Genomic DNA, 13,232 nt, shown 5'->3' with positions numbered 1-13,232 from the left:
GTCCAGTCTTTGTGTTTCCCTCCTGAGCCACCTACTCTTAGTATATCACATTGGTGTTTGGAAATGGTAAAAACCCGAGGAAAGTCACTTTTTAAAACTAGGCCCTTAAGCTTGTAGGTGTTTTTTAAAATTGTTGTTCAAGTACACTTGTCTCCCTTCTCCCCCCACGATGCCACGCCCCAGTCATCCCCGCTTCCCGCCCTCACACCTACACACTTTGGCTCTGTCCATGTGTCCCTCATACATGTTCTTTGACAACCCTTCTCCCTTGTCCCCCCATTAACCCCTCTCACCTCCCCGCTGGTTACTGTCAGTTTGTTCGTAGTTTCAGTATCTCTGATTCTATTTTGCCTGCTTGTTTGTTTTGTTGATTAGGTTCCACTTATAGGTGACATCATATGGTATTTATCTTTCACCGCATGTAAGTCTGCAGTTTGACTTTGCTGGACAAAATGACGCCAGTGCTCGTGCTCGGGCAGGAGGTTTTCTCTAGAGACAAGTTGGGGGGGGGGGCGCCCACGCGACATCGAATTCCTGCGACCAAGTCCCGCCAGGGAGGAGGGAGGGGCAGGAGCAAGGCGCGGGCGGGATAGGAGGGGCGGAGCTGGAGGGGAGTGGAGGGGCAGAACCAAGGTGTGGTGGGCCCTAGGGTAGCTCAGCAGCAGGCCCCAGAGAGGGATGTGACTGTGGGGAGATGGAGCTGGAAAAGCCAAAGGCAGAGTGGCACTTTCTGGAGTGGCGTGGCCAGGGCAGCAAGTAAGGACGTGGAGGTGGAGTGACCAGTCAAATGGGGCGCGGTCTAGAGGTGGGGGCGTGGCCAAGACATTGGGGCATGACGAGGGGGCGTGGCTACGATGGCTAAATTTGCAAGCTGGAGTCTCGGGAGCAAGATTCCTGCTCTTCCGAAAAACGCTCAGGTAAGGGCCCACTGCAGTGTGGCGGTGTGGAGCGGGGCTACTACAGGGACTGACCGACTGGGGAGGGCTGGACACTCCTCACGCCCCTCCGGGTCCTGGAGCTAGTACAGCTGTGTGCGTGTATCGCCGCGGTCCCGGTGGGTTGCCTGGTGGACTGGGTAGCCTGGCAGGGCATTACCCTCCCTTCCTCCCGTCCCCCCTCCGGCCCCGGCCCCGCAGCCCTCTTCTTCTATGGGAGTCACCACGCAGAGGGCTGCACTTCCTTTAGGGTTATTTGCACTTGACGGGGAAACAGATGCCCCAGGGAATTTGTAGGGGGTGTGAGGACAGTCCCTTAGGAGGGAAATTTGCTAAGGATCATTGGCTGTGAATAACTCAAGAAGCTGTGAAATGGCTGGACACGGGTAAGGACTACAAATCTGAGATTTCGGTTCTACAAGCCAAGGCACGGCTCGCTGGGACTGACTTGGGTCAGGATTGTATTTCTTCCCTCTCCTGACTATGCCAGGGTTTGTGGTTGGAGTCACAGCCACCCCCTGCCCCACCCCAAGGCAGGGGATCGGCATGACAGCTTTGTTGAGGGGACCAATCTCAGGCTTCTGTGTTTTGCAACTCCTTCTTGCATTTTTGTTTTGTGCCCTGCCCCAGAATTGGAGGAAAACCACCGAAGTACAAATGCTGATGGCAGTGAGTCTTTGTGGCATTCGGTGTTAAATGCTGCTGCCTTGAGGCAGGTGGCAAACCCTTAATATTCATGTAAATGCTCTCCTTTTCCAAGCATTTTAACTGGACAAGTTGGAGAGGTGCAAAAAGTTAATGCGTGCACCTTAATTTGAATAGAACTTGTTCTCTCCCAGCCACTGAAACCACGTTGCTTTCTGCTTCCCCTACTTCCATTACTGCTAAATCTGATCGTCTTTACTCTGTTAAAAGTCTTGCTGGAATGTGGAAAGGAGTAGCTAGATTTCTCTAGCGAGAGAAGCTGCCTCATACCCTACCCCGGATCTGTCCCAGTGCATCCCTCAGGGCAGTCACAGTTCTTGGATATGTTAGAAATGAGAAACATTTCAGCTATAGAGGGCCTTCTGCCTTTACTCAGGTGATTTTTACGTCAGTACCAGGACTGAAATTCACCGAAAGGCCAAGAGCAGCAAGGGTACCATACTCTCTGCCTGTACATACCTCCCTGGAGTCAGGGAAGAGGATGTGAAGGTTTATTTGAATGCAGTAAAGACTGAGTGAATTGTGAGCAAAGGAGTGAATGTGAATATTTTAGAAATCTGATGGAAGGAGGATAGGCTACACTTGGGAAGTTAGTTGCAGCACACTAAGTAGTTACTAAAATGTATTTTGAAACCTTTGGCAACCCCAGATTAGAAACATACTTTCAGGAAAAAAAAAAGTGGGTGAGAGGAGAAAGCTGCACTTTCTCAGTCAAGACATGGAAACATAATCTCTAATTTAAATTCAGAGAATGACAAGAGGCTGACTTCCTTTCTAAATCAGGAGGTGAGAAAATTAAGGGCCAATCTGATAAGGATAAAGAAATTTTTTTAATGTAATCATAACCTTTAGTAGGAACAGCTTTGCTGTCTGCTCTTCATATGTATAATTGGGTTAGTGAGGCAGAGTTCAAACTATTTGTCATTTAATAAATACATGACTCATGAATGACTTCTTTCAAAGCTTTCAGAATTTTCACTTTTCCACACATATCTAAGTCTGCAAAACAGCAGATAAGAGATGTGTTAGTAAAATCCAAAGATATACATAAATAATGAGATATAGCAAAGTCACGTAGTATAGAAAACTTAGCATTCCTGAGGTCCATCCAGTCTATGCTTCTCTAAAAATTAATATGAATGGGACCACTTTGAAATGGGATTAGAGCTGTCCTCCAAAGGAACTGCCTTGCTCGTCTTACTCTTCAAACCTTTGAATGGTTAAACCTGGGCACACAGCCTTTGGACTGGGCTGATGGCATTGTATACCAAACAACTGCCAAGCTAATAGGAAAGTAGACATGACTATATGACAGAAAATGAAAGACATTCTTTAAACTTAGCATCACTCTGTTCACCTATCTATAGCTATAGAAATTCCTTCCTTAGCTTATTAACACCCACAGAAATGCCTTTTATTCCTGCACTTACTCTCCTTTCCTTTCTCACAAAAACCCCTTGCCTTCACCACTTCATCAGTACACTATTTGGGTTTCTGCCTGAGTCAGTGCTTCCTGAATAGCTATTCTTTCAAATCTCAAATAAACACTTTGTCACCTCTCACTTTAACCTTTTATTTTTAGGTTAAAGCTTCCACCTTCAGGGATAGACTTAGGTAAGGACAAATTTTCTGTGAAATCCGGTAATGTTGTAGTAGTTTGTCGTTATGTATTATGTTTGATAATTAAACATTATTTGTGGTTTCACAAGCTTGCATTTCATGAGATCCTGGGTAAGTTTAAATAACCATCTCTATAACTTTCGATGTAACAGAGAGGATTGGCTTTAGGCTTGAGTATAAATAATCTCATGTATTATAGATAGAGATATCTATAGAGATATTGTAGCCCAGCATTAGCTATACTGAGTGTCTGTTTATTTGGATTTTCCTGGAACCCTCCTTGCCCCTGGCCTTCCATGCTCCATTCCTTTCTTGATTGCCTTTGACTGTTCCTTCTCCATTTCTTGGCAACCTTAATCACTCCATTTTTTTCCGGTATCCCTCTCTACACCTGTTACTGCTGGAGGAAAGGGGTGTCCCTTCTCTCTCTAGCCTTATAGCCTCTCCTGAGCACCAGAGCTGTATTGCCAATTCTCCTACACCTTTCCTCCCAGCCCTACCTTGGACCTTAAATCCACTGTACAATTAGATGAGGACTGTTATCTTTCCCTTCCCACCTCGTGCCAGGTTCTGTTTCTCTGATCAGGGATGTATCCTCATTCTACCATCAGCATCATCCACCTGTAAAATCACAAAGCCACCTTCAACTTCTTCCCTTTTCTGTCCTCGAGTTGAGTGCAAAACTTACAGGTGTTTTGTTTTGCTTTGTTTTATTTTTACCAAAATGGTGATCTCTTGAATGCAAAGTGCCTTGTCCATCTCTACCTCTGTGCAGTTCAGTGCTTCATATTCTCCACTTGGATTGTTGGGATTTCATTTCAAACTCCACATGCCCAACTCTGAGCTACTAATTTCCCACCCCAAACCTGTTCCACCCACTGTTGTCCTCATCTCAATTCACGACAACTCCATTCACTAACTCCATTCAACTCCATTCACTCCATTCACATTGTCCTCAACTCAATTCACTAAGCAACTTCCAGATGCTTAGGCCAAGAATTTTCAGTCATCCTTGACTCTTCTCTTGCACATTTTACGGGCTGTATTCCCAAGGTGTAGCAAACACCCAACCACTTCTCACCACCTTCACTGCAATATCCTTAGTTCCAGCCCTGGATTATCCTGAATGGTGTCTCTGCTCCGTTCCTGCCTCTCATCCCAGTCGATTTTCAGTAGAGCACCCTGAATGATCTCTTAAAAATATAAATCAGCCCTGGCTGGTGTAGCTCAGTGGATTGAGCACAGGCTGCGAACCAAAGTGTCGCAGGTTCGACTCCCAGTCAGGGTACATGCCTGGGTTGCAGGCCATGGCCATGACCCCCAGCAACCGCACATTGATGTTTCTCTCTATCTCCCTCCCTTCCCTCTCTAAAAATAAATAAATAAAATCTTAAATATATATAAGACATAAGATTATGTCCCCCCTCTGCTCCAAAAACTTCATCGTGTCCCCATTTCGCTTAGAGCTGTAGTTCTGAATTGGAGGTGATCCCTGTTCTCCAAGGGCCCTGTTCTCTCTTCTGCCATGTCTGGAGATAGTTTTGATTGTCACAGTTGGAAGGAGGGTACCACTGGCATCTAGTGGGTAGAGGCCAGGGATGCTGCTAAATGTCCTACAATGTACAGGTTGCCCCACCGCCGCCACCACCACCACCACCACACACACACACACACACACACACACACACACACACACCTGAGTTGGAGAAAGAACCTTTACAATGGCCTGGACGTCTCCTCAATCTGGTGTTTGTTATCTGTCAGCCTCATCTCCTCCTACCCTCTTCCTGTTTGATTCTACTCCTGCCCTATTGAGTTCCTTTTCCTCCCTTGTATGTGCCAGACATTCTTCTGCCTCGGGATATTTCCACAGGCAATTCCCTCTGCTTGGAATACCCATCTCCCCGATAGTTGTATAATGAATTCCTTCACCTCCTTCAATCCTTTGCTCAATTTTCACCTTCTCAATAATTCTTCCCCTGAGCAATTTGTTTAAAGAGCCAACACCCCCTCCCAATGGCACTCCAAATTCACCTTATTCTGCTCCACCTTTTACTGAACATACTTTGTCTCTACAACTAACTTATGTATTAAATTGTTTATTATCTATTTTTCCTTACTGGAATGTAAGTTCCACAAGGGTAGAGTCTTTGTTTTGTTCTCCATTGAACCTAGAATGATGTCTGGCACTTAATAGGTGTTTGATTGGTATCTTGGTGAATGAAAGAATAAAAGAGTGATGGGATTGAATGAAGGATGGTTGAAGGAATCACCTCATCACTGGCTTCCCTGGCTCCATTGTTTGCCCACTCCCATCCATCATGCACTGTGCTCATCAGAAACCATCTGTGCTTCCTCCTATACGCATGAAATAATATCTAAAAGCCTTCCAGTTCCTTGGAAATTCACATTCTACAAATGAATCTCAAATCCCCAACCATCCCTACTTTCTAATGTGTCCCCTGGGCATCTGCTTGGCCAACACATTAACAGACTTGGAATTATGGGATCTTTAGATACATTTTGCTTTCTTACAAAAATAGGATTTTACAGGATTTAATTTATGTTTTTGTCAAAAAGCACAAGGTAATCTTCAGAGTCAGTGTCTCCTACAGTAAGATCAGCAGTATTCTTAGGAGACAAACAGAAGTTCAGTCTTCTAGACCACTATGTGCAGTCCACTACTGGGTGGGCTTTGTGGAAGAGGGCAACCTAGAAGGTGAGGTTGATTGACATCCAACCCTCTGGAGCTCTTGTGCCCTTGTAGTCCTAGAGAGCCAGTCTGGAAGTGGACGAGAGACACTTACTATGGGTGAAGTATCATCAGCCACCAACCACCCTTGGCATTGTGACAGGCAGCGTGACTGCAGAATGCAGAGCAGTCCCCAAGGCATGAACACTGCCTTGGAATTCAGCTCTAGCCTTCTGTGCCAGCTCAGCCTTGCCTTAGGGCTTTCCTGATGGCTCTGGAGCTAGACCAAGGATCAGTTACCCAGACTGCTCTAGGAGCCACAGTAACGGGTCTCAGACCCTCTCATGGCCCCTTGTGCAAGTCCAAGAGCATGCCTACTCATTTTTACAACTCTCTTGGTAGTCAGGCATGCTGTTGACCTTGTCTTATTATAACATTCTCTTTGAAGGACAGACCAGCAAGTCCCTTTTGTTGAGTATACCTTGTTTGTACTTGGCATTGTGTTCCCGGAAATCACTACATCTCTTTTTTAATTTAAATTGTAAGCAAGAAAGGAGTCCTTTTCCACATGGTTACTCACCATGCCCCCTGACACTGGAATTGATTACTGAAAAAAAAAAAAAAACAAGGTTCTGCCAATTTCAGCATCAATTGTCCGATCTGGCCTTGGCTCCTAAGCACCCCTGTCACACTCTGTCCTCATCATTGCTGGCAGTATCCCTGTCCATTTCTCTGTCTTTGCCCTTGCTGTTAAAATAGACTCTCCTATGGCACATGGTTCAGATGTTACCCTTCCTGAAACTTAGAGTTTCTTCCCTTTGTTCTCAATGAGTTTAGTCAGGGCTGTCATCACACCTGGCTTTGATTAAGAAGTATTTGTTTAATTATGTTAAGTGAAATAAACCATACTCAGAGAAAAAATATATATAATTCCACTTATATGAGGTATGAAGAATAGTCAAATATATAGAGACAGAAAGTAGAATAGAGGTTATTGGGTTTGGGGGTGGTCAGGAGGAATGAGAAGTTAGTTATCTTTCAATAGGTAGAGTTTATAGAAGAAATTATTTAAAAGTTTTGCATATAGATACTGGTTATGGGTATACAACATTGTGAATGTATTTAATGCCACTTTAAAAAGTGAAAATGATAAATATTATGTATATTTTACCACAATTTTAAAAAGGTAACTAAAATAACATAAATTGTTAGTTTAAATAGTTTTTCCTCGTATGTTACAAGCTTGTGAGAATAGTAAGAAAACATGACCTTTTTATCTTTACCCAGCACACTGCTTTGGATGAGATAGTCACTCATTATTGTTTCAATTTGGGAATGGAAGTCAATAGAAAGAAGAATTGATGTACATTTTGACATGCCTGCTCCCTCCAAACATGTATATATACAAACACACACAAACCTTAAAAACAAAGGTGACTTTAACTTGGTTTGAAAATTTCCAACCCCTTTCATCAGTGCATCAAGGCATACTTTAGGTATCACTGCCTTAAAGACCCCAGGAAGGGAGTCAAGCCGGCAGGTAAGGAGCCTCCGTGGGGTTCAAGAAGTTCCACCAGTGCCCTTTCATGTGGTGACCTACATCTCTGCTCCCTGAGGTCTGTGTGTTCATTGGCAAAGTGTTGCAGACAGCATGAGGCTGGAAGCTGGCTCCTTGTCACACCCCATTTTACAGTACTTGTCCAGGCACTTGGATTAATAGCTAATTAAAAAGAGTTCTGCCTGGAGCCCTCAGTTGTTCTTTTCAGGGTAGTAGCTGTTTCCTGCCTTCACTGGACACACCCCACCTTTCCCTTGGGTCTAGCATTCTGCCCTGTAGCTCAGATCTGGTGGAGTTGAGGGCAGTGGTACAGGGTACAAGAGTTAGTTCACAGCCAGTTAATAGCCAGTGAAATACATGAAGAGAGTAGAGGGTGAAATCAGAACAGGTGCCTCCTTTCTCTGCACTGTGGGGGATCCTAAGGTGCTTTTTTTATATCTTACACTCTTCTTGGAAAGAAGGTATGAACCGTAAAATTCAAGTCTGTAAGTACTTTAGTGGCCTCTCAATTTCTCTTTGTCTGCTATTTGGCAGCTGTCCTCTCCTGGCATAGCCAAACTGTTGAGAGGCCTCTAATAGGCCTAAGGCACAATCTGAGGAAGCTCTAACACCTACTGAGAACTGGATTGGTGTGTGTTTCCCTTCCCGTGCCATTTGCGTTATTTTATTATTCATGTAACATAAAGTTAGCCATTTTAAAGTATATAATTCAGGAGTGTTTAGTACATTCACAGTGTTGTTCAAACACCACCTCTGTCTAGTTCCAAAACAATTACATCACCCCCCAATAAAACCCCATACCCTTGAATCAATTGCTCCCCATTTCACCCTCCCCCAACTCCTGGCAACCACCAAACTACTTTCTATCTCTAGATTCCCCTTTTCTAAGTATTTCATATGAATGGAATCGTACCATATGTGACCTTTTTTGTCTGGCTTCTTTCACTTGGCATCATGTTTTTGAGGTTCATTCACATTGTAACATGTATTAGGACTTAATTTCTTTTTATGACTTTGTTCATCTTTCATTCCAGCACCCAATACACTGCCTGGAGCAAAGGAAATGACAGTAAATGTTTGAATGAAAATGAATACTGACAGAATTCCCATCCCTGTAAGACCAGGTTAGGTTCATATTTGGGTAGGTTCCTCTTTCAGATCAGGCAGAACTTTGGGGGTCCTTCTGATCTTATAGATAGAGATATGAGACCCTGCTCTTAAAACACAAGCATTTTTTTATTTTTTAAAAGATTTTATTGATTTATTTTTAGAGAGGGAAAGAGAGGAAGAAAACATTGCTTGGTTGTCTCTCCCACACCCTCAACTGGCAACCTGGCCCACAACCCAGCAATCAAACCAGCAACCTTTTGGTTCATAGGCCAACACTCAGTCCACTGAGCCACACAGGCCAGAGCTAAACACAAGCATTTAAAAATGTTTCCAATGTACAAATAAACCTACAAATGGGTGATGGTGACATGTAGAAAAAGGAAAGAAACCCTAATACTGAGAACATACTAGCAGTCATTTCATTATTCTCAGTTCTTGAAATTAGGATCAAGGTCTTCCCTATCACCAAGGTCTTCTCCACCTATTCATCAAGTAGCCACCATGTGCCAGGCACTGTGTCCCTGAGAGATGCAGCTGTGACTAAGAGAGAGAGAGTCTCTTCCACCATGGGGCTTAGATACTGGGGAGATGGAGTCATAAATTACATTTCCGATGAGGCATTTAATTCCGTTGTGATGAGCTCTATGACCAAGAATAAGAGTACACTGCAATCATGAAGAGAAGCACGGTCAAGGGAGGCTTCTAGGAAGTGATGTTGGGTGTGATTATCAAAGTGTAGATTAAGCAGGCACTGAGGGAGTGAGAGTGGTCCAGGCAGGAAGGATCCTCGGGTGTTGGAAGAACTCAAGTCCATGTGGCCAGTGGGCAGAAAATGGACATGACAGACCGCAAGGGAGTGTTGTGCTGGGGCGACTAGTGAGTTTCAGGAATAAGACTGGCTAAACTCTTGACTCTCATTTGGGCCTCCTGCATCCCCACGGTGTGTGCAGATAATCTGAGTGTGGTCGTCCTACATAGAGGTTTCCACGTGATCCGTGGTCTCTAGTACTTACAGCTTTTCCTCCTCTGTCCTCCTGCCTCTGGGTTATTAGGTTCCTGCAAGTTCTCTGCAATCTGACCAAGACCTCAAGCCAAAGATGGTGGTGATGAGTAGCCTGAGAGTCATTCTTCAAGCCTCTCCATGCAAAACGGTGTGGAGAAAATTCCAGATTCTGAGGTCCACACCCGTGAGGCCCTGCAGCCTCTACACTTGCACTTACAAAACCCGGAACCGAGCCTGTGAGTACACTGCCGTCTCAAAGCAAGCAAGAGGCTTATAGTTTAATAACAATCAAGTGTGTCAAGGATTTGTACATAGGATGTCACGGGCATTCCAGAGTGGGTTTGTATGGACACATAACATGTGTAAGTCTGAGGTGTGCCATATGGTGATATCATGCACTTGTATATTGCAAAACGATGACCACAGTAAGAGTTGGGAAGTGCTTTTCTTGACCAGTTTTAATATATTTTAAAATATTTATTTATTTTTAGACAGAGGGGAAGGGAGGGAGAAAGAGAGGGAGAGAAACATCCACGTGTGGTTGCCTCTCACACACCTCCTACAGGGGACCTGGCCCACAACCCCCAGGCATGTGCCCTGACTGGGAATCGAACCAGTGACCCTTTGGTTTGCAGGCCGGCGCTCCATCCACTGAGCCACACCAGTCAGGGCCAGTTTAAGATTTTAAAATGATATCACACAGAAATAGGACAAGGGAGATATCCCAGTTCCAAGTACTTTGGAACCTGTTCTATATTGTTTCTTGTTAGCATTGTCTTTTTATTAAGGTTAATCTACTGATTGTGAATGATTTCTGTGGATCTGAACTTTCTAGAAAATGTATATTAATGCTTTCTAGCAGTTCAGAACAGTAGCTGCACACTCTGGAGTATTCTTTCCCGAGTTAGCAATTGCAGTTACTTCTAGCTGACCAACTTGTCAAGTGTGTGTTCTGCTGTAAACACAGCAGATGGTCTTTGCTAAAACCTCTTGCATCTCATCCCCTGCAGAAATACCAGTTACATCCATGTCTCTATGAGCCAGGGATTCTCTGTTGTGGCACTACTGACATGGGTGGGTGGTTCTGTGTAATTGGGGTCTGTCTTGTGCACTGTAGGACGGTGGATAGCATCCCTGGCCTCCACCCACTACATGCCAGCAGTAGCCCTTGCCCATCGGTAACAACAGAAGAGGTCTGCACACATTACCAAGGGAGCTCTGGGGGACAAAACTGTCCCTGGTTAAGAACCATTGAGATGATAGCAGAGGATAACCTGTGTATTTGTGGAGAGATGAGTTCGAGTTTATGGAGAGATGAAAGGGATAAGTGTATCATTGAAGAGGAATTTTTTATTTATTTATTTATTTATTTTTAGAGAGGGAAGGGAGGGAGACAGAGAGAGAGAGAGAGAAACATCAATGTGCGGTTGCTGGGGGTCATGGCCTGCAACCCAGGCATGTACCCTGACTGGGAACCGAACCTGGGACACTTTGGTTCCCAGCCTGCGCTCAATCCACTGAGCTACGCCAGCCAGGCTGAAGAGGAATTTTTTGTACTTTCCATTATTTTAAAGGGGTTAACTCTGAGTTTTCAAATGTTAGTTTTCTTCTAGGACTGGGTTTCTCTACTTTTTTCTCTTTGTGTTTGGTCTCTTTTGACCTTGTATGCATACAACCAAAAATATGTAAGAAAAGAATGCTTATAAATTAGGAATGATAATCTAGCTAAACCCAAGGACTTGAAACTGCTCCATCAATATATTTTTATTGTAGTGTATTCTGTTTCCTCCCACGTTGACTATGTTCTCATTAAAAAGAACTAGTCATTAATCATTAAAAGATTAGAATACAGGAGAGGGGAGGGAATTTCAGGGGAAAGGGGGAAAGGTTTATAGGAACAAGTATAAAGGACACATGGACAAAAACTGGGGTGGGTGGGGGTGGAAATGGGAGAGAGCGGGGAGGGCTGGGGGGGTGGGCTGGGGTGAGGGGAGAAGGCGGAAAACTGTACTTGAACAACAATTAAAATAAAATTTAAAAAACTTGAAAACAAACCAAAGAAAGATTAGAATAAATAAAAAGAACTGGCCAGAGTTAAAATATATTTCTGGTTGTTGGGTGTGGCTTCCTACCAGCAGGCCCACATCCTACCCAGACCGGTTTATTTTCAACACTGGCACTTTGAGGCATAAAGTGGAAAAAAGTACTCATATTATCTAGTTAATAAAGTTACTTTTTAAACAGGAAGTGGAAAAATATAAGTCTAAAATCCAATATGCTCATAGTTTTAGGATAGTTTTGCTTCTGTTTTGCTGACCAAAAAAAAGTAGTGGTGCCTTAGGAAAGTGGAGCTTCCCTTAATTAAATTCCCACATCAGATGTCCTTCTTGGTAAGTTGCTAAGAAGCACAGGCGACAGTCACTGTTTGATTTAGTTTTTGTCATATGACACCCTCTCTCCCTGTTTTCACCCAGGACAATAGTATGGTCCCTACTCCCTGGGCCAGTGGGCAGGTCTTTTTCTGATGTTCTGGTATAAAACCAATATTCATTGTTTCTGGCAGCTCAGTACCCCAGTAGGAGGCCCTGTGTGTGCTGACTTGTGACCAAGAATGACCCAAGAGTGTTGAGGGTTAGCAAAGATAACTAGAAAGTCCTCCTGGCAGCTGTGCTGGTCCTGGGATGGTTATCCTCATCACCATCTTTCTCATCATCATAGGCTCAGTGTCTCCCTCAAGTGGGACCATATTTAACACGGGGTGAAGCAGATGACGCTGTCAGTGAAGGAGGAGGATCTGGCAAATTCAGAAAGCAGCATCACACTAGAGCCCTGTGCTCCCTGCTTTACTTCACTGCCCATCCTCCGCCCAGGCAATCCCTGGCTGTAAACTCCAATTGCTGGTTGCTGTTACCTCAGGTGGCAGGCAGTAAATGGTGACAGTTCTAACTGTGGAGACTGGTAACATGATAAAATATAGATAAAAAGCCTTGCACCTATATCCAAGAGGAAAATAAAATCAGTTTCAATTAGTGTATCATCCTGTGAAATTTAGTGGAATTGTCACATGAAAGAAATTTAGGCATCAGATCTTAGACCATGAGAAAATAAATTTAATTAGGCTGATTCTTAATTTAATGAAATACAAAGACTATCATCCAGAATGGAAATGATGCAGATTTGTTTTATTCTAATGATTGTTAATGTCATGGTCTCTTTACTTTTAGAAGAAAAGGGAAACATTTCTTTTCATGACAATCTGGAATAGAATGGTACTGTATAAAATGTAGCCACTAGCTCTGGCTGGTGTGGCTCAGTGGACTGAGTGCTGACCTGAGAACCAAAGAGTCACAGGTTCTATTCCCAGTCACGGCACATGCCTGGGTTGTGGGCCAGGTCCCCAGTGGGGGGCACGTGAGAGGCAACCACACATGGATGTTTCTCTCCCTCTCTTTCTCCCTCCCTTCCCCTTTCTCTAAAAATAACTAAATAAAATCTTTTAAAAAATAAAAATAAAATAAAATAAAATGATGTTTTTAAAAAAGAAAATATGTTGGTGAAACATAGTATATAGGTGAAACTAATTTTACCAATATATTTTACTTAACCTAA

At 43.8% G+C, this 13,232-nt stretch overlaps 1 protein-coding gene across 2 annotated transcripts in view; it reads left to right on the top strand.

Moving 5' to 3' along the window:
- Positions 1-748: 748 nt before the first annotated feature.
- CA5B (carbonic anhydrase 5B) overlaps positions 749-13,232 on the top strand; it is a 29,136-nt gene continuing 16,652 nt past the window's right edge. Inside the window, exons 1-3 of one of the 2 annotated variants that reach the window (XM_045855949.1) lie at positions 874-917; positions 3,223-3,254; positions 9,673-9,859. In XM_045855949.1, the coding sequence (XP_045711905.1) occupies positions 9,718-9,859 (142 nt within the window). In that variant the 5' untranslated portion in view covers positions 874-917; positions 3,223-3,254; positions 9,673-9,717. Of the gene's footprint in view, positions 918-3,222; positions 3,255-9,672; positions 9,860-13,232 lie in introns of both variants that reach the window. The other variant, XM_045855948.1, reaches the window with a different exon arrangement.

The sequence above is a fragment of the Phyllostomus hastatus genome, unplaced genomic scaffold (assembly GCF_019186645.2).
Source record: "Phyllostomus hastatus isolate PE091 unplaced genomic scaffold, TTU_PhHast_1.1 phas_scaffold_12, whole genome shotgun sequence".
NCBI lineage: Eukaryota > Metazoa > Chordata > Mammalia > Chiroptera > Phyllostomidae > Phyllostomus > Phyllostomus hastatus.
The sequence above is the reverse complement of the archived record's forward strand: the minus strand, read 5'-3'. Positions and strand labels throughout refer to the sequence as shown.